This window comes from Oncorhynchus masou, chromosome 14, assembly GCF_036934945.1.
Source record: "Oncorhynchus masou masou isolate Uvic2021 chromosome 14, UVic_Omas_1.1, whole genome shotgun sequence".
Classification (NCBI taxonomy): Eukaryota; Metazoa; Chordata; class Actinopteri; order Salmoniformes; family Salmonidae; genus Oncorhynchus; species Oncorhynchus masou.
In genome coordinates this window covers 23,737,722-23,763,561 of record NC_088225.1, presented here as the reverse complement: position 1 = coordinate 23,763,561, position 25,840 = coordinate 23,737,722, and the positions used below count along the sequence as shown (strand labels likewise).

Below are 25,840 nucleotides of genomic sequence, written 5' to 3'. Positions count from 1 at the left end.
GGTCATGACATTTATTTTTTACCTTCTTTAATGACAAGTTGTTAACCCTTGTACTGTTTTGTTCACTGGATGAGAGACTGTTGTTGTCACTTTAAAGTGAGTTCCACAGTTGAGCCTTTTTTAAAAGTTTGTAAGTGTTTTTGAAAGTGTTTTTATTGAGCTGCGTTTCATGACTCCTCTCAGTGGGAGTGGTGGGAGCACCGGCAGACGGTTCCTGAGGTTCGTGGACAAGATCACCTCGTCCAAGTACTTCCAGAAGGCCACGGAGAACGAGTACATCAAGAAGAAGATCGCTGAGGTCTCCAACATGCCACTGATGCTCACTGTGGAAGTTCTAGAACTCTCAGGGACTCTGGCTGTCAACATTCCACCTCCCCCTACTGACAGGATATGGTACTACAAATCTGCTCGCTTTAACCATATGAATAGAATCATTCCAGTTCTGTGGTTTTATATCAGTCTATAGATACACTGAACTGAAAGGTACATTGGCTCTTGTTTCTGTTTAAGTCTCAAACAGGTCTTTCTTACTGTCTTTATTCTTGTCTCCCTGACTCTCCCTCTGTCTCCCCCCACAGGTACAGTTTCCGTGTGCCTCCCAGGCTGGACCTGCGTGTGCGTCCCATGCTAGGGGAGAGGGAGGTCACCTTCACACACGTCACAGAGTGGATCGAGAAGAAGCTGAGTCGAGAGTTTCAGGTCAGTCTGTCCCCCACCTGTGAGGTGGCACCTGAACATGACATCATACACGAGACTGTCATCATGATATAGTGCTGTGGTCAAGGTTAGCGTAGGTCCAATCATGATGATACTGTAGCAACAGAATGGTTGTTTGATTCCTGTCTGGACTTACTGTACTTATAGGTAAGGGGCAGAAGTGTTTGCATCAGCTATTTTCATATCTACACAGCTTGACTAATACAGTTGTCCCAAATGATGTGTACTACTATAAATCCAATCCCAGCCATCTGGCACCATACAGTGTTATGTTGATCCTGCAAGTTGCTAGGACTTCATCTCCTGTATTGTTATCTATGTATATTTGTTTAGCATTGCTTGTTGTTCTTGCATCCACTGCAGAAGGAGTTTGTGATGCCCAACATGGATGACCTCTATCTTCCTCTCATGTCCTCCGTGCTGGACAACCCTCCAGCAGCCCAGCATTCTCCAGCCCACTCCTCACGCCGCTCCTCCAACGACTCCCAGTACTACGTGTCTGAATAGTGCCTCACTGTGGCAGTGGATGGAGAAGAAAATAAATGGAAAACCAGTGGGCATGGACCCACAGTGGATTCTGAGCAGATAGGGCTTGGTTCAGTCCTAGCGAAGCCTGTGGCGGGCACGTACAACATGGCATGACTGGATAGAGGCATGGCTATGTTCTGAGCAGCAAGAGGGACTGGTATAATCGCATAGAGCCTGTTATAGCACCCAGCCCTACTGACTGAACTTAGACAGCACTTTGCAATAGAGAAGTGACCTGCGATAGTCCTGTAATGAACCAGGCTGATGTTTATTGGGATGAGTCTTCTCCGTGAGGCAGAACTGAACGATTTCCACTAGATGGAACAGCAAAAATCCTAAATTGGCTGTATTGTAAAAATGCATACATAAAAATGGGCTTTTTGGTCTTAATTTGAGTTTAGGGTTAAGGATAGGTTTTCAAATCAGATTTTATGACTTTGTGGCAGTGCCAGTAAGTGACCACTCTGCATAGCTGCCTCCAGAACAAAATACACTAAGCTGTGTAATGAAGACAGTGTCCCAGTTGGCACCATATATCATGACGTTGCAACCATGTTTGATAACATTCCACCAATTCCACTTGTCGTTAACACAAGCCCATTCTCCGCAATTCAGGTGCCACCAACCACCTGTGCTATGTGGTGCACTGCTTTTGACCAGGGCCCTGCTATGGTAGTGCACTACATAGGGAATAGGGTGCCATTTTGAATAAAACAGCAATAGGTAGATATGTTCACTTAAAGGAAAGTGAATGGGCATTACTGGTATGAACTGTCACTGTACGATGACTATGCTGTGATATACTGAATCAGTTTGTCCTCAACTCGTACTCATGTTGTCCAGTGGGCTGGCCAGAACATTGGTGTGTTACTGGCCTGACAAAATTGACTCCCTGAACAATTCCTATTTTAAGTGATTGTAGCCCAGAGAAGATTATTGGTTCATTAAAACGTTCATCATCAAATGGCTTTGAGTGGCTTTTGGACAACGTACCCCCTCTTCATTCATCAACTAACCGACAAAGCCTGTCCATTTCTACATACTATCAAGATATTGTGGGAAAAATAAAACTTCATAAAAATACAGTACTAATACACGATTAAGATATCTAGTGCATCTTTATTGGTCAATTGCATACAAGGTCCAACTGAAATTTGACTTCTGTTTTTAACCGTGAGCCACCAGTGGTATAGTGGAGGGAAGCCACAAGTGCTCTTGTTTAGCCATCATTTGTTTTGTGTGTGTGGGGGGAGGGGTGATACATTGAATGTATAGGGAGAGTTACTTCTTCCCCACGACCAGTTTACACACCAATTTTATTTACCAATACATCACCGTGCCACCATTACTCACTTATCCAAATTTGTCCCCCAAATGGCAGCCCATTCTATATTTATACAGGAAATAGGGTGTCATTTGGGCCCTGAACAAAAGTAGTGGACTGTATGGGGAATAGGGTGCCATTTGGGACATAGGCAGTCTAAACTAAGATGAAGGTTATTTGAAAAGAACAGCCAAACACCACCTGGATAGATAAGACTGTTTTATTAGAAGACTGTTACTTTAAGAACTTGTTTCTCTGCTGAGCTAGTTAGAACGGTGGACCACCATCACTTCTAAACCTCCTCTGGCAATGGTTCGGCGGGCAGTTTATTCAGCACGTCCTTCTTCAGTGGGCCCTGGAGGTCAAAAGTCACAGCAGGGTCAACAGAAGTCCAGTATTAAAGCAACAGGTTCACCCAGACATGGGTCAGCTGAGATCGAGGGTAATGTCCCAAATGGCACCCTATATAGTGCACTACATTTTACCAGAGCACTATGGGTGCCATTTGGAACGCGTTAGGGGGAGCACCACTCCACCTCGTTCCCCATCATGCTCCAGTCCTCATCCCTTTAATTCCACATCTCAATTCCAATTACCTTATTTTTCTGAGCACTATTCAGAATCCAGCTAATACACATCCAATTTCAGAATAGCATTAGATCACACCAGGGGTTCAAGCAAAATAAAATAAAAATATATATATTTTTTAACACGTTAAAAGAAGTATTGTTTGTTGAAGATGTTCGAAAGATACAGGGTTTGACAGGAACAGGTATTCCAACAAACACGGGAAAATCTTTCATCACTATTCCTGTACTATCAATGACTAGGACAACAGTCACGCCGTAGTCACTTTCGATACAGGGTGTCCGCCTTCACAAACGCTTCAGTGCCTCCACCCCAACCTACGCTGTCCCTACAGCCTTCCCCTTTACTTACCCACACTCCATCACTAACATGGTCCGTCAGTCCCACTCCTCCTCCATCACTAACATTGTGCGTCAGTCCCACTCCTCCCCCCATCACTAACATTGTGCGTCAGTCCCACTCCTCCCTCCATCACTAACATTGTGCGTCAGTCCCACTCCTCCCTCCATCTCTAACATTGTCCGTCAGTCCCACTCCTCCCTCCATCACTAACATGGTCCGTCAGTCCCACTCCTCCCTCCATCACTAACATGGTCCGTCAGTCCCACTCCTCCCTCCGTCACTAACATTGTGTGTCAGTCCCACTCCTCCCTCCATCTCTAACATTGTCCGTCAGTCCCGCTCCTCCCTCCATCACTAACATGGTCCGTCAGTCCCACTCCTCCCTCCGTCACTAACATTGTGTGTCAGTCCCACTCCTCCCTCCATCTCTAACATTGTCCGTCAGTCCCGCTCCTCCCTCCATCACTAACATGGTCCGTCAGTCCAGCTCCTCCCTCCATCACTAACATTGTGCGTCAGTCCCACTCCTCCCTCCATCACTAACATTGTCCGTCAGTCCCACTCCTCCATCACTAACACTGTCAGTCAGTCCCACTCCTCCCTCCATCACTAACATTGTCCGTCAGTCCCACTCCTCCATCACTAACATGGTCCGTCAGTCCCACTCCTCCCTCCATCACTAACATGGTCCGTCAGTCCCGCTCCTCCCTCCATCACTAACATTGTGCGTCAGTCCCGCTCCTCCCTCCATCACTAACATTGTGCGTCAGTCCCGCTCCTCCCTCCATCACTAACATGGTCCGTCAGTCCCACTCCCCCCTCCATCACTAACATGGTCCGTCAGTCCCACTCCTCCCTCCATCACTAACATTGTGCGTCAGTCCCACTCCTCCCTCCATCTCTAACATCGTCCGTCAGTCCCACTCCTCCCTCCATCACTAACATGGTCCGTCAGTCCCACTCCTCCCTCCATCACTAACATGGTCCGTCAGTCCCGCTCCTCCCTCCATCACTAACATTGTGCGTCAGTCCCGCTCCTCCCTCCATCACTAACATTGTGCGTCAGTCCCGCTCCTCCCTCCATCACTAACACTGTCAGTCAGTCCCACTCCTCCCTCCATCTCTAACATTGTCCGTCAGTCCCACTCCCCCTCCATCTCTAACATTGTCAGTCAGTCCCACTCCTCCCTCCATCTCTAACACTGTCAGTCAGTCCCGCTCCTCCCTCCATCACTAACATTGTGCGTCAGTCCCGCTCCTCCCTCCATCACTAACACGGTCCGTCAGTCCCACTCCTCCCTCCATCACTAACACTGTCCGTCAGTCCCACTCCTCCCTCCATCACTAACACGGTCCGTCAGTCCCACTCCTCCCTCCATCACTAACACTGTCCGTCAGTCCCACTCCTCCCTCCATCACTAACACTGTCCGTCAGTCCCACTCCTCCCTCCATCACTAACACTGTCCGTCAGTCCCACTCCTCCCTCCATCACTAACACTGTCCGTCAGTCCCACTCCTCCCTCCATCACTAACATGGTCCGTCAGTCCCCCTCCTCCCTCCATCACTAACATGGTCCGTCAGTCCCCCTCCTCCCTCCATCACTAACATGGTCCGTCAGTCCCCCTCCTCCCTCCATCACTAACATTGTCCGTCAGTCCCACTCCTCCCTCCATCACTAACATTGTCCGTCAGTCCCACTCCTCCCTCCATCACTAACATTATGCGTCAGTCCCACTCCTCCCTCCATCACTAACATTGTCCGTCAGTCCCACACCTCCCTCCATCACTAACATTATGCGTCAGTCCCACTCCTCCCTCCATCACTAACATTGTCCGTCAGTCCCACTCCTCCATCACTAACACTGTCCGTCAGTCCCACTCCTCCCTCCATCACTAACATTGTCCGTCAGTCCCACTCCTCCCTCCATCACTAACATTGTCCGTCAGTCCCACTCCTCCCTCCATCTCTAACATTGTCCGTCAGTCCCACTCCTCCCTCCATCTCTAACACTGTCAGTCAGTCCCACTCCTCCCTCCATCTCTAACACTGTCAGTCAGTCCCACTTCTCCTCCATCACTAACATGGTCCGTCAGTCCCACTCCATCACTAACACTGTCCGTCAGTCCCACTCCTCCCTCCATCTCTAACATTGTCCGTCAGTCCCACTCCTCCCTCCATCTCTAACACTGTCAGTCAGTCCCACTCCTCCTTCATCACTAACATGGTCCGTCAGTCCCACTCCTCCCTCCATCACTAACACTGTCCGTCAGTCCCACTCCTCCCTCCATCACTAACATGGTCCGTCAGTCCCACTCCCATCTTCAATGATTCAGCTCACTCCCACATCCATCCACAGCCAGCGGGCCCTTCCACCCAGGCCCAAACCCAGCCGGTACCCACCATGAAGGCCCTCTTCTCCTGGGGGGTCTGGAAGTGACCGTAGCCAAACTTGGATGTGGTGTCGATGAACTTGAGGTCGATGGTCTCCTTGGACTTGCGTGATGTGTGCACTAGCATGGACTGGGAGAGAGAAGCACATGACCACACACACAAGTGGTTAGAGTTCAACACAAGGTCAAATATATCCCATGCTTTTGCATCCCCAACTCCTATGGTCATGTTTTCCTCTCTGGCATCAGTGGTTTGATTCCTTCACTATTATTCAGAAATTAAAACATCATACATCACCTGCACAGAGGTAGTTGTCACTAACACATGGGCACTGTACCTTTCTCAGGGTGAGGACACGTTTCTTACAGCCGATCACACAGCCCTTCAGCATCAAGAAGTCATTTTTCACGTCACCATAGTGGGGGAACCCTCCCTACAGACAGACAACAGGAGAGGATGGATGAATAATTATACAGATTAAACAAGTAGTACACCACATTAATGGCCACAACCTGCAATACATACTCTATTATAGTGCAAATACTGGCCATATACCCATCTTGCATGTCAGGCCTCTACCTTTGGCTTTACAGTGTGACATCAGACAAAGTTGGTGATCAAATGAGAGGATGCATCACTTCATTAAAACCTCCTAAGGATTCACCCCACCCACACCCTCAAATGTTCAACTAAAATGATATACCCAAATCTAACTGCCTGTAGCTCAGGACCTGAAGCAAGGATATGCATATTATTGATACCATTTGAAAGGAAATGTGAAAGGAATGTAGGAGAATAACACATTAGATCTGGTAAAAGATAATATAAATAAAACATTTGAAATGCAAGAGAAAGCTGGAATAATACATTATCGCCTGAGGTGGAATTTCAATTCTTGGCCAGTAGATGGCAGCAGTGTATTCAACATTTTAGGCTGATCCAATGAACCATTGATGTTCAAAATGTATCAAGACTGCCCAAATGTGCCTAATTTGTTTATTAATATCTTTAAGTTCAAAACTGTGCACTCTCCTCAAACAGCATGTTATTATTTCACTGTAATAGCTACTGTAAATTGGACAGTGCAGTTCGATTAAGAATTTAAGCTTTTTGCCCATATAAGATGTCTATGTCCTGGGAAATGTTGTTACTTACAACCTCATGCTAATCACATTAGCCTACGTTAGCGCAACAGTCCTGTGGACGGGACACGATCCCGAAGAAGTTTGAACCAACAGTAAGAATTAGAATGGTTACCATGTTATAGCACATCATTTCTAGGCTCAGTACCATGCCAATAACATTATATTACCATGGGGGTGATAGTCTTCTGGGTGGTGTCGTAGTTAGTGGAAGCGTTGTTCTTGATGACTTTGCCATCCTGGACATGAATCCCTTTGCCAATACGGTAGATCTGTAGACCAGAGTAAAACACAAACAGCATGATGGTGGTGAACCACAGTCTAAGCAGTACAGTATGAACCTCTACGTAATTACAGTCACAACAGAACCAAAACTAGTTCTAGTTGAATACGCAACTCAAACATCCACAGATCGTTCATTAACAAAGTATAATGTATGAAGAAAACTATTTTACAAGGTAGTCAGTCCCTTTTGAGGTCAAAACACCTATTTTTCAAGGAACACTTAGTCAACGGATGAATTTCACATGCCCATCTCAACTACTGAATTTCACATGCCCATCTCCTGAATTTCACATGCCCATCTCATCTACTGAATTTCACATGCCCATCTCATCTAGAGCCCTGGTGCTGCGGACCTTCTTGTTGAGCTCTGTGCGGTGGTGGTAGCCCTTCTGGCCGGCACGGGCGATGGTGTAGCCCACACGGGAAGGGTGCCAGGCTCCGATACAGGCCACCTTACGAAGGCCCTTGTGAGTCTTCCTGGGCAGTTTCTTCACTCCCCAACGACTGGTCACACCTGTCAACCAATATGAAAACCAGTAGGAAATGGGTTACGCCACAGGACCAGCCAATAGAATATAATAGCTGAATAGTAATATACCGTCAGTCAGCAGACATTGACATGCATCTTTCACTAATTACATTATATTAGCAAGTAGAAAAACTCTGGGTCTTTGAGCCATTCTGTTAGATCTAGAGACATGTCTCAACTTTGGATATATTATAACCAATGGTACTACCATGTCATTAATGTCCATATAGATTCCTCACTCATCCCCAGGCTGAGTGACAACTCATATGGTCATTCTCAACAACACAAATCTCTCTCTGGCATCAGTGGTTTGATTCCTTCACTATTATTCAGAAATTAAAACATCATACATCATCTGCACAGAGGACATTGTCACGTTTGGTAGCAAGACAGAACAAATGGATGAGTGGGAGATCTGTACCTAGGAATATCTTCTACGGTGACCCTTTTACCTCGACGACCAAGTACCTCAAAACCTCTTACCTTTCATCCCATGACCTTTGGTGACCCCAATGACGTCTATCATCTCGTCCTGGTAGAAGACTGAGGACACAGGGACGGGCTGCTCCAGCTTCTCCTTGACCCAGTCCACCTTCTCGGAGATGGTGCCGCCGTTCAGCTGCACCTCCATGATATGGGCCTTCTTAGCTTTGAGGGGCAGCAGGCGAATCTAAAGACACAATTATAAAATGTACAGAAGCCAGCAAGATTCACACAACTTTAGTGCCTCTGCTCCCTTCACTTCCACACTGACTAAATATGATTTATTTTAGGATTCAGTCTCTGATCCAGGATTAGATTCCCTTTCCCCAATCCTACCCATTATTGGGGGAAATGTCAAGATCAGCGCCGAGGACAGGGTTGTCAAACTCATTTTGCCCCGGGAGCCGCAGTCGGTCTACAACGACATCCGGAAGGCCGCACTGAATTTTGTAAAAATATTTACTTGCCACCAATTTGCAAAAATGCATCCTCTATCCACCCCCTCCAATGCTTACTCTGTCTAGCTTTCATTTGGGAGAATATTAACAAGCTAGACAATTTCAAGAAACTATGAATGTAGGTCTATTATTTCTATAGTTTAGATTTGGTTGTAGTCATTTTAATGCTGTTGATGCTCTGGGGGCGCTATTTCATTTTTGGATGAAAAACGTTCCCGTTTTAAACAAGATATTTTGTCACAAAAAGATGCTCGACTATGCATATAATTGATAGCATTCGAAAGAAAACACTCTGACGTGTCCAGAACTACCAATATATTTTCTGTGCGTGCCCTAGAACGTGAGCTTCAGGCAAAACCAAGATGAGAGGCATCCAGGAAATGAGCAGGATTTTTGAGGCTCTGTTTTCCATTGTCTCCTTATATGGCTGTGAATGCGAGAGGAATGAGCCTGCCCTTTCTGTCGTTTCCCCAAGGTGTCTGCAGCATTGTGACGTATTTGTAGGCAGATCATTGGAAGATTGACCATAAGAGACCACATTTACCAGGTGTCCGCCCGGTGTCCTGCGCCGAAATTGGTGCGCAAAAAGTCACCTGCCAGTATTTTTCCATGGGATACAGAGAGGAAAGCAAGCTTCCACGAACTGCATATCAATGAAGAGATATGTGAAAAAACACCTTGAGGATTGATTCCAAACAACGTTTGCCATGTTTCGGTCGATATTATGTAGTTAATCCGGAAAAAGTTTTACTTTGTAGGTGACTGAATTTTCGGTTCGTTTCGGTAGCCAGACGCAATGTAGAAAACGGAACGATTTCTCCTACACACAGACGCTTTCAGGAAAAACTGCGCATTTGGTATGTAACTGAGAGTCTCCTCATTGAAAACATCAGAAGCTCTTCAAAGGTAAATGATTTTATTTATTTGGTTATCTGGTTTTTGTGAAAATGTTGCGTGCTAAATGCTACTCAAAATGCTATGCTAGCTTTGCATACTCTTACACAAATTAGTCAATTTCTATGGTTCAAAAGCATATTTTGAAAATCTGAGATGACAGTGTTGTTAAGAAAAGGCTAAGCTTGAGAGCAGACGCATTATTTTCATTTTATTTGCGATTTTCAGAAATCGTTAACGTTGCGTTATGCTAATGAGCCTGAGGCTTTAGTCACAAACCCGGATCCGGGATGGGGAGTTTCAAGAAGTTAAAGTTTGTTTTCCTACACACACAAATCTAAAATGATATATACAACATTATTTTTTTTATATATCTATACACCCGCAGGCTGTATGTTTGACACCTCTGGTGTAGAGGCAACTTCACCCTACAGTCCTGTGAGTCATCAGTCAGGTCTCCGATAGCCTTGTCTATTTGTGCGGCCTTGACTCATATGGTCGTGTTTTTCTCTCTGGCATCAGTGGTTTGATTCCTTCACTATTATTCAGAAATTAAAACATCATACATCATCTGCAGAAAGAGAAAAAACATCTGCCAAATGTGACACCGACCAAAGAATTATCAAGACCGCTAGAACAGATCTGGAACCAGGCAAATATTCACATTGCTCTATCCCCACATCTTACAGTAATCATATCTCTGCTTCCACAACCACACAATACCCTGAATTCAACCAGTAACATTGAGTAATGTTTGTTGCCAACACAAACTTTCCTCAAGTGCAGTCGAGGTCCTGCTCCTCACAGGAGTATTTTTAACCTGTCATTTGAAACTCCATACTCTAGTACTCCTCTGCATGTGTGCGTGAGAGAGAGAGAGAAGACATTTGTTCGCAACGGGGGCCTTGAGATTAGGGAAGGTTTTCCCCCCCCTTTCAGTTGCCATGTGACTGGTAGGAGCTGGGTAGGCTATAACTCAGACAGCCGTGCCCGTTCTGAAGGGAGGTCCTTGGGGTGGAGACAGATGAACCCCAGGGATACCACCAGCTGTCACTTACTCACCACAAGCCAATAGAAACTCACCGAGGATAGAGTGGAGGATTTCTGTTGGATCACATGATTGATAAGAGGGTTCTATGTACCTGAGTGTGGATGAGGACCCGGATGGATGTGCAGTATTTCTTCATGTTATTAAAGTCCTTCTCCAGCTGCTTCTTGCCACTCTCGTCTGTCCACTTCTTGGCATACTTGGTGAATGCCTTCTTCTTGCTCTTGTACCTGGAAGAGTTGATTTACAGGGTAGAGGTTGAAAAATAATCTCTTGATCATATGTTACTTCCCCCTCCTTCTCTGGCATCAGCGGTTTGATTTCAACACTATTATTCAGAAATTAAAACATCAAACATCATCTGCACAGAGGTCAGTCACAGTCTATACTTCAATGTGCCACCCCACCAGCTTTTGTAGAATCTGCGCTTGCACTCGTCACTGAGGTGTTCGGCGAAGATGGTCTTGAAGGACCTCAGGCCACGAACTGTGTCGATGTACCCAACAACCCCCACCACCATCACAGGCGGAGTCTCGATGATAGTGACCGCCTCCACAGACTCACGTTTGGCTTGCTCTGTTGGGAGAGGAGATATGGGTCAGTTGCCACAAAAATGATAAAGACAAATGGCCTGTGTGTAGCCTACAGGAGGAACGACAAAGTGTCACATCAATGTCAGAGCAGAATAGAGGAAGAAGACTAGGATTGAAAACAGAGCTGGGCTCTATGGTCAATGCCACATGTTCTCTCTGGCATCAGCGGTTTGATTCCATCACCATTATTCAGAAATTAAATCATACAGCATCTTCTCAGAGATCCTTGTCTAGACAGGACAAACAGATCTGGGACCAGGTCTAATTCTCTCATGGCTCTTACTCCTGGTTCACATATACATTGTTCTATCCAAATCTTACATCATCCCACGCTGTAAGGCAGACTGTACATACTCAGGCCAGTGCGGTGCACCTCACGCAGGATGTGGGTCATGCCGGCCTTGTAGCCCATGAAGGCGGTGAGGTGGACGGGCTGGCTGGGGTCGTCCTGGGGCCAGCTGCGGGGCTTCCCCCGGTGCTTCTTGCTGCGCTTGCAGGGCAGGAAGCCCATGTGCCCATGGCGGGGCGCGTGGAATTTACGGTGAGACTGGGAGGGAGCGAAACAGATGTTTACATCAATTAACTTCTGATAATGCTTCAAGGGCTCTAAAACCCCAGGTTATTGCTGTGCTTTACCCTTGATAAAGTTTATTTTGATGTCTATTTTTTACATTTCAGTTGAATTCATATCACCCTTCTCTGAAGTATCAAACATGGGTTATTAGATCTTCGCTCTAAACAGAACTATAACTAGTAATATAATAACCTACAAGGATTAGTGAAAAACAGTACAATATAAAGTAATAACTTATTGATAACATAGAAAACAAAGCACAGGCTGGTCCCAGACTAGACATAACATGTAAATCCAGGACACTCCAATATGATACATTTGGTATGGTTACATAAAAGACAGAGGGCAAACAGGAAAGTAGGGTGGTTGGTCGGGTTAGGTGTATAACGCCAACGTCTAGCAAAACACAGGTGGCGAGTACAAATCTCAAACAACTTTTACATTTCAGCTAATTAGCAACTTTTTAACTACCCTGCAACTACTTAACATGTTAGCTAACCCGATTGATATATATATATACTATATTCTTTTGTTGCTCCTTTGCACCCCAGTATCTCTACTTGCACATTCATCATCTGCACATCTATCACTCCAGTGTTTATTTGCTAAATTGTAATTACTTCACCACTACGGCCTATTTATTGCCTTACCTCCCTAATCTTACCTCATTTGCACACATTGTATATAGATTTTTCTATTGTGTTATTGACTGTACGTTTGTTTATTCCATGTGTAACTCTGTGTTGTTGTTGGTGTCAAACTGCTTTGCTTTATCTTGGCCAGGTCGCAGTTGTAAATGAGAACTTGTTCTCAACTGGTCTACCTGGTTAAATAAAATGTTAATAGAAATAACCCAATTCCTAATATCTTAACCCTTTGCCTATCTAACTTTAGCCACCTAGCTAGAATTCGTAACCTATCATATGTTTCACAAATTAAAATTTATACGTTCCATTTCGTGTAATATGTTACAAATTCGGATGACGACAACAAATTAATACCTACCATATGAAATGTAAAATATTACACTAAATGGAGTGTCTCGGAATTTACGTACAGAATAAAATGAAATGCTCGGGGACCAAGTTGAAGAACCAGGGGTAATAGCCCTGAAGAATCCCCAAAATCACCTCCTCCCCATTCGTACCGTCAGTAACCCACACATCCTACGTGTTTATGACAGACGTCTTGTCCAGATTAGCTCGGTGACAAAAACAGGTGTCAGGAAGAGGCCTAATGGCTGCATTCTGAGAATGAATGGCCATGTTGTGTGCCCTGTCAACCTCGGAGCTTCAGTAACGGCTGCTCAAGACAAGTGTCTGTGTGCTGAAGAGCCTATACACTGACTAATACAGGCAAAGAGACGGTCTTGAGAAATTTAGTGACGATCAAGATTCATTTGCCATCAGAACACATGCAGAGTAATAGTGAAAAATTCATTTTACAGGAATCAACATACCCACACTAGAAATATGCCTTCATAAGCTGACTGAACAGACTAGTCCATTTCTGTGACAGCAAAAAAATTAAGAATATTCTTGCAAATGGACCAATAATGCAAGCATTGTACATTTCTGTGCACGGATTTGAAAGAGACGAAAACCTGGGGAAAAGGTGTTGCATTGAGGTCAATAGATTAATTTCTGTCCACATGAAACAAATCCTTCATTATTCAAACCAAGTTAGTAGCACAACTAATGGGAAATATTTCCTATACAGCATTCAATACAAATTAATAGTTGAGAAACTCAACTAAAGAAAACGTCATCGTTTAAAAAAAGTCTAAAAAGTCAGTGTCTGCAGATGATTCTGAGGTAGCCGAGAAACAACAGCCAAAGTCCAAAGAAATGAGGATATTACCGATGTTGAGGCCATGTGCAAAAAGCACAACGCCATTGCCCTCTTGCACATGGCATACTGAGAAAGAACAGCGAGCATGCAACGTGTTCAACAAGTTGTCTTAATATCCAACAAAACACACCAGAAACCTAAAATCAAACCATACACACATAAACAAACAGAGCCCCTGACTGAAGTTAGTAGACCCCAAGGTGCCCTTCAGGTTAGAAATATAGAAAAGACAGCAGGACCACTGACCATGTCTGTGTGTGCCGTCCAGGCAAGGGACAGAAAGAGATAGGAACAAGTGCTGATGTCAGAGTCATACTCAAGATGTTACTCTGGTCAAGGGCTCTAATTTGGTGGCTGGCCCAGTTAAGGAGCCGTATTCATTTTCAAACAAGACCAGGGCTGCCAGCACTGGCTCATGGTGGGCCTCTGGTGGTGGGTCATGTGATGGGGTGCCCAGACAACTGGCTGCAGACATCTGTGGGGAAAGAGAGACATCTACTGTTAATCTATTGTTACTGTACCAATTCATAACATGTTTGGGAGGACTTGGTATATGTAGGCTTAAAGGCTCTTATGAAGATTGAATGCATGACAAGGTTCAAGGGTATTTATTAGTCACTTTTACGAGCTAATAAACATGACATGTTTCCTCAGCGCAAAACACAGGATTGTTTTTAAGCTCAAAAGAGCAAAAATATAGGAAATAACAATAGCTATTCAAACAGCTAAATTACTTCATAATGCAGTTGTTTTCCTGACAACTATTTACCAATTTTGAGACAGAACTGTCGGTCACCGTAGAGTACAATGCAACATAACTAACGAACGCGCTAGCTACATGCAGTAAAAATATTATTGGAACGCAAAACGTGTGGGACAGAACAAAGGACACATTATTTGGCACCAATTCAAAATCTGAGCCAACAAAGTGGATATTGGTCAAATCCGTCATAATTTGTGTGTTCCAACAGGACCACAAGGTGGTAACTAAAATCCGGGTCTGATATACTTGACTATTTTCGCTGCATAATATTTAAACTTCTCCTTCTCTGGGTTACAAAATAATTCGGCTAAATGCTAACTCCAGTTCTTAGAAACTGGTAGCATAGCTAACGTTAGTCATATAGAAATAGTTTTTTTGGTGAAGATGACATGAACAAGCTTTGCGGTTGACATCCATACAAGTATTACTCCCATTTTACCCCAACATGAGTGTCAAATACACAAAAATAGTCTTAATGTAGGATAATTTCGATTGGCGGCAACGGGGAGATTCTGGATCTAGCTAAAATTATCACCCCACGTGGCACATGCGTAGCGTTTTCATGGCATTTCCATTGTTTTAGTCAAACTCTTTACTACTTTAGATAGCTAGCTAACTACCTGATCTAGTCGCGGGAAAATACCTCCATTTGATAATCGTAACGCGTATCATTAATAGTTTCATTACTATAACTTACTGTAACAACTCATCCTCTTCAGCTCACCACCCTCAACTAGATTTGCGCACACTGACAACTTTCTGGACGTTTTTTTTCGTAATTTGATGTTTTATGCCACCTTGTGGACTGGAAGTTCATTGAATTAGAACACACCAGAGATCAGTATATAATGACGAGATCCCAAAGGCGGGAAGGCAGGCGCCAAGTTTTGGTCCAAAACAAACCCATAGAAACGCATTGGTCTTGTTTTGGACATATTTGGGTTCAGGGTCGCCTCTTCCTCTCTGACCACACATTTTCTCTGCACTGAACTTTTACCTTCGACCTCTGCTTGAAAAATGAAAGAAATGTAAATGTAATATTCGAGATAAAGGGTGTAAATAAAATATATAAATCGTTTTTTGGTAATCTTACTGAAATTGTATTTATGTTCACCATATTACATTTTATACTTACTTCTGACCTCCAACGCCATGTTGTTCCTCCTACGCATGCGCAGATGCGTAGAAGAGGTCGAATTGAATAAGTTTCTTTTTTTCCCCTTTAACAAAAGACAGCAAAATGCCATCGGACTATGATAAAGATGCGTATCCTGAGCCTCCCCGCCAGACTCCCATAGTGGACAAGCAGACAACCCTTCCCAACCCAGCCCTGATTTTGACTAAACTCTTCTATTATTCCGTGGACCTCCCTGTCACCACATTTAGAGGTGAGCTAGCTAGCTAAGGTTTTGCGAAATATTTTAAACTAACCTATCTGTGGGGTTGCTAACACTAGCTAATGTTGGATATCTAGCGAGATACATGGAGACAGACCATGGCATTAAACATTTATAATGACAGAGGATTTCAAATGACAGATGTGCAGTTCAGAGAAATTGTTTGTTAGCTTACTAGATAGCGGTACTGTCAAAACTAGCAAGTGTTGCGGTTATGCTTTCTACCTAGCTCGGTAGCTATGTGTGTTGCAGTTTTAGTTTATTCAGGTGTAGTGCATATAATGTTGCATGCAGCGCAATGCACTTGACACTAGTTAGATACTACTCATTAAATATCATATTACTGTAATTCAGGGTCTAGAAATGCATCCTTCACCTCTTTCCAGTAATATCACTGATCTAACATTGGACTGGAAGTTTCACATAGTTTTCACCAATCCTTTCATGTGAAATCAGTCAGCAATAGGACTCCTTAAGTACTTTGTACCACATGATCAACAAGAGGTATATGTTGACATGCTCCCCTCATCTCTCATCAGAACTTGTGGAGGGTATCCACTCTGGCAACAAGTACAACTACTACCACCAGAAGTTCCGCCGTGTCCCAGAGCTGACCGAGTGCACAGAGGGAGACTACACCTGTTACTATGAGGCTGAGATGCAGTGGAGGAGAGATCAGTAAGTATTCCTCTTTCAAGCTCGAGGGCCACAGTGCCTCTGGCTTTACTTTCCTCCCAATGAAGGTCATTAAGTACATAGTCATGGTTTTCCAGTCTGAAATAAAGGAATGTGTGAAAACCAGCAGACACTGTGGTCCTCCAGATGTTTGACACCCCTCTACACCAACTCTCATCATGAGGAAAAACCCATTGACTGGATTAAATGACAAGACATACTGTAAAAAAAAAAAAGTAGACCATCTTATCCAGAGCAACTTAGTTAGTGCATTCATCTTCAAATGGCTAGGTGGGACAACCAGTCATATTAAGTCATTTTCCCTCAAAGTACCTATCAGCAAAGTCCGCTAGTAAGAGGGGGGGGGGGAAGTCAAGTGCAAGTTCACGAAAGGCTTTCCGCATCTGATGTATGAAAAGTCTGAATCCGCATCAATTGGTTACCGGGAAGTTGACCTTACATAGTTTGTCCAAGAGATTAATGTTCTGTGGTCAGATATGATAGGACAGTTACAGGCTGACTACACCGCTCGCGTTGCAAAATAGATTTAGAAATCTATGTTATTCAATTATTGCGCCAACGAGTGTCTGCGTTGCCAAGGGCTAAAATAGAAATTCAGTTCTGACGCAGATCAGAAGTCCTGCCTCTCCCATCTCCTCATTGGTTTATAGAAGCAGGTACCCACGTGCCATCTCATCATTGGTTATACCCACGTGGGTGACTGAAAGACGAAGAGGTCTTGCACCTAATTTATGAAAGTTGCCAATTGCAATATAAAGTCAAGAGAAGAAAAAGCCTGGAAGGAAGAGAGATGATTAGAAACGATTCGGTTGACCGCCATAAATGTTTAATGCTTTTCGACCTATCCCCAAATTAATATAATTGGTTCAGTTTGTTTTGATATTTTAACCTTCATTTGGTGTGGGGGGACAACCTACATTTGTGCACGATGGCGCACATGCGCAGCCGGTTTGGGTTCCGTGTTACCCACTTCTTTTAACCATTCATCGGCTTGTCCTGTTTAGTGAATTCACAACCACCCTACCCTTGTCCCTAACAGCTGTCTGTTGTGTGTCCCTCCCCCGCCCACCCAGTAAGGTGGACCAGGAGATTGTGAAGGTGGTCCAGGAGCGTCTGAGGGCCTGCCAGCAGAGGGAGGGTACCAGCTACCACCAGAACTGTTCCAAGGAGCTGCAGCAGTTTGCAGATGTGGCCAAGGCCTACCAGTCACGCTGTAAGTACCACTCACTCCAGTCGTGCCTCAATTACCATTCAGGGTTGTAAATATGGCAGTAACACTGTTGATAGCATGTTCCAAGCATCTACGGGGCAAGAATGACAGCTAGGCCTATGCGTCGCATCAACCTCCAGCCACTGACAACACCCGTTAGAGTCTGCAGATGTATGTTTTAATTTCTGAATAATACTGATGGGAAAAATGAAAAATGAAGGTTACGTATGTAACCACAGTTATGTGAGCTATATGGATCACTCCAATATATTGGTATCACTTCGCAGCGGAGGGATACATCCCAGGTGAGGATTTACAGATTTACTCCCGTGTAAACCTGTGTAACGGCTAGGGTCCGCCCCTATATATAGACCCCATGGCCGTGACATGTTATCTACATAATTTGAGGCGCCTCTAGCACCATAAAATATTGGAGTGATCCATATAGCTCACATAACCATGGTTACATACGTAACCACTATATTGGATCACTCCAATATTTTGGTGTACCAGATTAGTCAGTGCTAGAGGGACCTGGCCAGCCAGTGGCGAAGTCCCAGCGTGGGACCAAGACGCAGGGGCAGACATTGTGGAAGAGGGGACCGGCACATCCCGGAAGGGGAGGCGACGCCCAGGACCACTGAACCAACCGCAGAGGGAGGTGCCACATTTACCCAATAGTACCTAGCAAAGGTCCATGAGGAAGCCCAGCTCGCCGCAGCACAGATCTCAGCGAGGGCACTCCTCGCAGTAGAGCCCAGGACACACCAACACCTCATGTTGAATGTGCCACCACAGATCCCAGCTCGGCGATATGCTGTCGTGATCGAGGAAACGATTCAGTGAGAGAGCCTCCGCTTTGATAGCCCAGCCCCCAGGACTCTCTCGTCATAGCAGACAAAGATCTGGTCTGTTCTCACTGACTGTGTCCACTCCACATAGGCAGCCACAGCATGCCGGAGAGGAGGGTCATAAGCAGACAGGATAAAAGGGATGTTCACATGCCTGTCTGACAGAACCTTCGGGAGGAATGAAGGGTTGAGACAGAGATATATATATATATATATATATATACACTCCTCCCCCCGGGGTCCATCCGGTAGCACTCAGAATTTACCGAAAGAGCATGGAGCTCACCCACCCTCTTCATGAAGTAATCACTACCAAGAAAGCCACCTTCATAGAGAGGTGTTTCAGGGAGGCAGACTCCAACGTTTCTAAAGGCGGCTTTGCCAAAGCTGCCAAGACCACATCCAAATCCCAGCTCGCCATTGAGTGGGTCCTAGCTGGACGCAGGGGACATACCCCCTTCATAAACCTGGAGACCAAGGGCTGGCGCCCCACTGACCTGTCCATCCACCTCACATGACAGGCAGATATAGTAGCCAAATACCCTCTCAGTGTAGAGGCTGTGAAGCCCTCATCCAAGCGAGAATGCAGGTATTGGAGGACATAGTGCACCCCGCCTGACTTGGGCCCAACCTCAATACTAGTGCACCAAGAGCAGAACAACCGCCAGCGCAACTGGTATGCCGCAGTTATAGCAGGCGCCCTAGCATTCTGCATGTTCATTACACCCTCTTGTAGTCTTAACATGGACCATTGGTGCCGTTCAGTGGCAAATCCCACAGACTGAGGCGGTGCGGCCTCCGATGCCACAGAGTTCCCCGGCCTGAGACAGCAAGGTGTCCCAGACAACAGGGACAGGAGCTGAACCAGGGTCGCCTGGGCCAGTATGGGGCCACCAGAAGCAGATGATGCTCTGCCATCCTGGTCCTGTCCAGCACAGCCTGGATCAGGGGAAAAGGGGGAATGCATAAAGCTCCAGAGCATCCAAGCACAGAGGCTCTGGTGGCTCCAACATGGAGTACCACAGGGGGCTGTGCGCATTGTCCAGGGAGGCAAACGGGTCCACCTGCGCCCTCCCGAACTTGTCCCACAGGTGCTGCACCACCTGGGGATGTAGGCTCTAGTGGTGGGCCCTCCCTTGAGAGCATATCCTCTGCCACATTCAGGATGCCAGGTACATGCCCTGCACGTAGCAACGCTAGGCGTCCCGGAGCCCAGAGAAGGAGCTCCCGTGCCATGAGGGGCAGTGCAACCTCAGTCCACCCTGATGGTTGATGTGAGCCACCACTGTGGTGTTGTCCATTCTCACTAGGACATGTCTTCCCTTCAGATGTGAAAGAAAAGACTGCAGGGCCAGCAGTACAGCTCTAGTGTATTGATGGGCCTGCAGCCAACAGTGTAGCCAACAGCCGCTGGCCAACCTGCCCTTAGTCACACCCCCCCAGCTGAATTGGGAGGCGTCTGTGCTGACCAGCGGCACATCCTTAGCATCTCCACCCCACCTGAGAGAAAGGAGTGACAGCGCAACCTCAGCAATAAAGTGTCGCGGCCATGGGGTCTATATATAGGGGCGGACCCAGCCATGACACAGGTGTAAATGTGTACACGGGAGTAAATCTGTAAATCCTCACCTCGGATGTATCCCTCCACCGCGGAGTGATCCAATATAGTGAAACATAACTTCAGGTGTCAGTTGTGTTCAGTAGTAAACATTTAGAAATTTAAGTGCCGCTGCCCGAATGTTTTTCAATATAAATCATTTCAGAGACACCTCCAGGGAAGAATTTCCTGCAGTGGAATTGCATTAATGTTAAGGCTGTGAGGCTACTGTTCCATTGTCAAACTGTTGTCCTTCCTCTGTTGTAGATGGGGATCTGGGAGCCTACGCCAGCTCAAGGAAATGTCTGATGAAGCAGAAAGACAGGATGATGGCGGCCGAGGCAAAAGCTTAAACAATATAACCCCTAATCACTATGTTCCAAGTCTCTCTCCTATGTATGAAATGTAGAGTAAATATGTTTATTGCAAAAAAATAATTGTCCTCATTGTATTGTTCAGCTGTAGTAACAGACAACTTTTTTGAAGGAGCTGCATTTACCCTTGACTCCAGCAGTTTATAGCCATCTCCAGAACTCAACCCATTCTTGAATAGGAACTGTTGTGGTCTTGTCCCGCTGGGCTGCAAGTACACTGCCACAAGTAGTACTGAATCTCAATGTATTTGATTGCTCCTCACTTGATCAAAACGCATTGGGGTCTGAGTGGAAAAGCCTTGAATATTCTCATTTCAAGGGGACACAGAATACAAGAAATCTGACTCATTTGGGATACATCTTGGTCGAATTCAAGTCCAGCATTGTGAAATAAGCAGCCATGATTAAATCTGCATGATAGCACATCTCAAATGTTCATAGTTTGATTCTAAAAGAGACCGTTTTTCAATTAATTCAAAATGGTTTGATTCTTTTTCCATTATCAAGACCACTGGGCCAGTCATTCTTAAATAGCACCTGAGCCAGCACGGGTAAAACCTTCCCACTAATGTGATGGCAACTAGCACAGGTGTAACATGCTAATGAGGTGACACCAATCAGCGTGCCCTATGTGCTGATGCTCAACCTTAAAACAATTGGAAAAACCAAAGCTTGTAATGAGATGCAGGAGCATTGACGCTGTTGCCACATCAGTGCCTTCAGACAGTATTCATACTCCGACTTATTCCACATGGTTACAGCCTGAATTTAAACTGGATTCAATGTACTTGCTAAGTGCTGTATTTATGACAACGCAGTGCCTGGATACAGCCCTTAGCCGTGGTATATTGGATATATACCAAACCCCCCAAGGTGTCTTACTCTCAAACTGGTTACCAACCATGGTATACGCTACGATTTACCGCAGCTCTCAGCATTCACAGATTGAACCAGTTTATAGTACGCTAAAATCCACTTCAGCAGTGAGTCTTTCTGGATTAGTGCTTCGCACAATATTTGCAAATTAAAATATTCAAGCCCTGTCAAGTTTGATCATTGCTAGACAGCTATTGTGAAGTCTTGCCAGAGATTTGACTAGGCCACCCAGGAACATTGGTCTCGGTAAACTCATATTTAGCCTTAAGGTGATTGTCCTGCCGAAAAGCAGACAAGATTTTTTTTTATCCTAACAACTCACCAACAGGGCCTCCCGGGTGGCGCAGTGGTTAAGGGCGCTGTACTGCAGCGCCAGCTGTGCCACCAGAGACTCTGGGTTTGTACCCAGGCTGTCGTAACCGGCCGCGACTCACAATTGGCCTAGCGTTGTCCGGGTTAGGGAGCGTTTGGCCGGTAGGGAAATCCTTGCCATCGCGCACCAGCGACTCCTGTGGCAGGCCAGGCGCAGTGCGCGCTAACCAAGGTTGCCAGGTGCAAGGTGTTTCCTCCGACACATTGGTGCGGCTGGCTTCCGGGTTGGATGGCGCCGTTTTAAGAAGCAGTGCGGCTTGGTTGGGTTGTGTATCGGAGGACGTATGACTTTCAACCTTCATCTCTCCCGAGCGGGAATTGTAGCGATGAGACAAGGTAGTAGCTACTAAACAATTGGATACCACGAAATAGGGAAGGGGTTAAAAAAACAATTAGTATTATGGAGCAACATCGACACATCCAGCTCTCGTAACCATGAACGTCACCATTGGCCTCAAGGTGAAATTGCGGTCCCTTCCTCTCCAGCAAGTAAGGCAGGACGACTATCTTTGCAGTGACTGGGTGCATTGAACTAGCCAACGTGTAATTAACTTATTCATACAGCAAGGGATAGTCAACGTCCGCTTTTAATTTTAAGCCACCTAACAGGTGCCCCTTGCGAGGCATTGGATAATCTCCCAGGTCTTTGTTTAATTTGCTTGAAATTCACTGCTTTAACTCACAAAACGTGATACAGCAATAAGGTAGTTTTAAACACTTACTGCACTCAAGTCCATGCAACTTGTTAAGTATTTTTTTTGCATACTTGATGCAAGACCAACCAAATTTTTTATTTGCAAAGACATCTAGCAATACCATTTTGCCCTGGGGTATTGTGTGTAGGCAAGTGAATCATTTTACAGATTCAGACTATCAAATTATCAGTACGAATTTGCGGAACAGCCGGCAACTAAGACAGAGGAATCCAAATCTTAACCTATGAGGTTAATTAATTGCACCCACCTTGTCTCCAAGGTCTAAAGCAATCTGTTTGTTAGGGAAGACTGGGGGTTAAGAGCAGTGCTGGTTAAATCCAGATTTGAAGGAGAGGACTAAACCCTTGAAGTCCTCGTTACCTGAAGTAATAAACCATGGTGTCAAAATGCCCAAAATAGAGTTTGATCTCATTGCTGTCACATGATCTAACTAGCCATCAGCATCTTACATCTTGATTCATATTATAGTCACATTACAGCACATCAGTTTTAGGAGACAGTAATGGTGTTAAACCCTTTATTTAATCCACTGTACAAAAGTGTTTAGGAGGATGCCGGGACAGCTGCGGCCGTCCTCTGCACAGACACCCTGGTGTGGGTCTTGGCCAGGTGATCAGTGAACTCCTGCAGGACACAAAATTGACACTTTCACACATCCAAGTTCCTTAGTGTCAATAACATAACCAAGTTTTTATTTGTGAATAAGAACCACGTCTGTTAGTGCTTAATATATCACATACCACAGCAACACAGATCTAGACTGCCCATTTGTATATTAGATCTATCATGTCTCGCTACAGTTCAAACCACTGAGCTGACAAGGTACAAATCTGTCGTTCTGCCCCTGAACTGGCAGTTAACCCACTGTTCCCAGGCCGTCATTGAAAATAAGAATTTGTTCTTAACTGACTTGCCTGGTTAAATAAAGGTAAAATAAATAAAATAAAATAAACAGTTGTGTTGCAGTTAATCGAATTGAAAGGATTCGGTGCGCACCCCTCAAAGACAACCACAATAATTACTGTATGCCTCCTTCAGTAACCCATTCACTTTTGAGACGATGAACGGGCAATACAAAGGCAACATTTACTTTGTTCCCATCCTTACAATGAGACACGGAAAAGGGCTTTATAAACTTGATATCATGAATGATGAGGGCATCAAGGCTTTAGAACTGACCTGGTAAGGAGACTTGGTGAAGACTGTCTCCTTCCACAGATCAGGGGTCAGGTAGCTGTAGGTCTTGGAGATGGCATCAAAGGTAGCCTTGGCTGTAAAGACAAACACTTAGTATCAATTCACTTTTATGTACCCAACTATGCTACTGTAGTGACTGGGGCTGGATGTTGAGCACAGAAAGGGGGAACAGAAGAGACTATTAGGAAGTCTTTCTGCCGTGCATTACCATACTCATTAGTTTACCTCCTGATTAACGACAACTATACCACTTATGGGTGAAGCTGAGCAGAGCTTGGAGGGGGATGCGGCTGCACTGATAATACCTATTAAAACACCATTGAAAATTAGTCAAACACAATGTAGGTGTCTTACCGAAGTTGCCTAGAGTGGCAGTGCAGCCCCTGGCCGAGGTGTAGCAATCGTCGATACCAGCCATTGTGAGCAGCTTCTTGGGCACAGGGGCAGACACGATGCCAGTACCACGGGGCGCAGGGATCAGACGCACCAGGACGGAGCCACAACGACCAGTCACCTTGCATGGCACGGTGTGGGGCTTGCCGATCTTGTTCCCCCAGTATCCCCTCCTCACAGGCACGATGGACAGCTTTGCCAGGATGATGGCTCCTCGAATGGCAGTGGCCACCTCCTTGGAGCACTTCACCCCCAGGCCCACATGGCCGTTGTAGTCACCAATGGCAACAAAGGCCTTGAACCTGGTGCGCTGGCCAGCCCTGGTCTGCTTCTGGACAGGCATAATCTTCAGCACCTCATCTTTCAACGAGGACCCCAGGAAGAAGTCAATGATCTCAGACTCCTATAATATGATAGAAACACTTTCAGAAGAGGCAGGATGGTAACAACTATTATAAACACACCATATGAGTGAACTGCTCATAGTGCTTTTAGTTTAATAACATGTACAGCTATGGAAACCATTAAGTTGTCATTTACCTTTATGGGCAGGGAGTAGAGATAGATCTCCTCCAGAGACTTGATCTTCATGTCCTTAACAAGGCGGCCCAGCTTGGTCACTGGCACCCACTGAAAGAGAAACATTCATATGAATTAAAAAATATATATATATATTTTTAAACATTTAGTAGACAGTAAACAAAGCGACACATGAGAAGTGTTTTTTCTCACACAAGTGGGAATCAAACCCAACCCTGCAAACGCCATGCTCTCAACTACTGAGCCACAGGACCACCAACTATTAGTTGTCTGAGATATACCTATAACCTTGCCATGGAAGAGGCACAGCAGGGCCTCAAACAATCTCAGTTCTCTCTAGCAGACACTATAGGAAAGAACTCAGCCACTCCAGGCCAAGCCTTGCTGACAAAGGTCTGCAGAATCAACTTATGTAGGGTTTCAAAGTTGGACTAAACGTCACTTGAATTATTAATGTAAAACCCAACATACTGCACATGTAACATCACTCAGGCCAGTTTAGTCTCCATTCGTAATCGCCTTCATTGTGACCAGAAAGATAAACAAGGGCTCAAGGATGTCAACTCACTTCCTTGTCCTCGGACTTGCCGCCCCTGGCACCGCGTCCACGACCGCGACCACGGCCTCTACCGCGTCCACGACCACGACCCCGGTCGCCACTGCCAAAACCTCCACGGAAACCTCCACGTTCTCCACCGGCGTTGTCCGCCATTTGCTGTTGAATAAAGATTAAACGTCAGAATAAGTAACGATGAGCTACCTAAATGCACGTCACCAAGGCCCAATCAACATCATGGCCGGTGGAATTTCTTAGCGCACTGGCTAGCGAATGAAATATTATAGGATAAACATGCACGTAATGAACGGAGTCCCATCGTTAGGGTTTCTGAACGGTACATTTACATATTGTACAGTAAACATAACGAGTACCACATCGATATTTTGTATTGTAGCCATGTGCGCTAACTAGGAACTGGTGTTACCTTCAGTCATTCACAACATCATTAATTGCCTAAGCATTTTTCAATTTGGTTTTAAATCAACTGTTAACAGTACAATTAAGGATTTCTGCCATCAAACAGTGAAGTCTGTAATGAGATCACAGAGA

At 45.3% G+C, this 25,840-nt stretch overlaps 4 protein-coding genes and 2 non-coding genes across 6 annotated transcripts in view; 2 read left to right on the top strand and 4 right to left on the bottom strand.

The window, feature by feature from the left end:
• LOC135554569 (testis-expressed protein 2-like) overlaps positions 1 to 2,676 on the top strand; it is a 33,873-nt gene extending 31,197 nt beyond the window's left edge. The window contains exons 10-12 of the mRNA XM_064986942.1: positions 184 to 393; positions 579 to 699; positions 1,081 to 2,676. Of these exons, the coding sequence (XP_064843014.1) occupies positions 184 to 393; positions 579 to 699; positions 1,081 to 1,224 (475 nt within the window). The 3' untranslated portion in view covers positions 1,225 to 2,676. The remainder of the gene's footprint in view (positions 1 to 183; positions 394 to 578; positions 700 to 1,080) is intronic.
• A 97-nt stretch (positions 2,677 to 2,773) lies between these two features.
• Positions 2,774 to 15,296, bottom strand: LOC135554570 (large ribosomal subunit protein uL3-like). The gene is made up of 11 exons (XM_064986943.1): positions 15,211 to 15,296; positions 13,997 to 14,225; positions 11,680 to 11,872; positions 11,140 to 11,308; positions 10,827 to 10,962; positions 8,333 to 8,519; positions 7,674 to 7,834; positions 7,206 to 7,307; positions 6,231 to 6,326; positions 5,903 to 6,022; positions 2,774 to 2,924 (listed from the first exon to the last, which is right to left on the bottom strand). Exons 2-11 carry the CDS (start codon positions 13,997 to 13,999, stop codon positions 2,862 to 2,864), a joined length of 1,230 nt encoding a protein of 409 aa, XP_064843015.1. The 5' UTR covers positions 14,000 to 14,225; positions 15,211 to 15,296; the 3' UTR covers positions 2,774 to 2,861.
• LOC135554917 (small nucleolar RNA SNORA71) lies at positions 3,310 to 3,435 on the bottom strand. The gene has a single exon (XR_010457786.1). It is a non-coding gene; the product is annotated as a small nucleolar RNA SNORA71 (small nucleolar RNA).
• Positions 15,297 to 15,671: 375 nt separating the features above from the next.
• ndufb10 (NADH:ubiquinone oxidoreductase subunit B10) lies at positions 15,672 to 21,061 on the top strand. Its single transcript, XM_064986941.1, has 4 exons — positions 15,672 to 15,901; positions 16,450 to 16,588; positions 17,680 to 17,819; positions 20,532 to 21,061. The coding sequence occupies exons 1-4, from the start codon at positions 15,754 to 15,756 to the stop codon at positions 20,615 to 20,617; spliced, it is 513 nt and encodes a 170-aa protein (XP_064843013.1). The 5' UTR covers positions 15,672 to 15,753; the 3' UTR covers positions 20,618 to 21,061.
• A 2,044-nt stretch (positions 21,062 to 23,105) lies between these two features.
• Positions 23,106 to 25,478, bottom strand: rps2 (ribosomal protein S2). The gene is made up of 5 exons (XM_064986940.1): positions 25,301 to 25,478; positions 24,733 to 24,822; positions 24,154 to 24,595; positions 23,782 to 23,873; positions 23,106 to 23,226 (listed from the first exon to the last, which is right to left on the bottom strand). The coding sequence occupies exons 1-5, from the start codon at positions 25,442 to 25,444 to the stop codon at positions 23,146 to 23,148; spliced, it is 849 nt and encodes a 282-aa protein (XP_064843012.1). The 5' UTR covers positions 25,445 to 25,478; the 3' UTR covers positions 23,106 to 23,145.
• LOC135554901 (small nucleolar RNA SNORA9) lies at positions 24,997 to 25,133 on the bottom strand. Its single transcript, XR_010457770.1, has one exon. It is a non-coding gene; the product is annotated as a small nucleolar RNA SNORA9 (small nucleolar RNA).
• Positions 25,479 to 25,840: the final 362 nt, after the last annotated feature.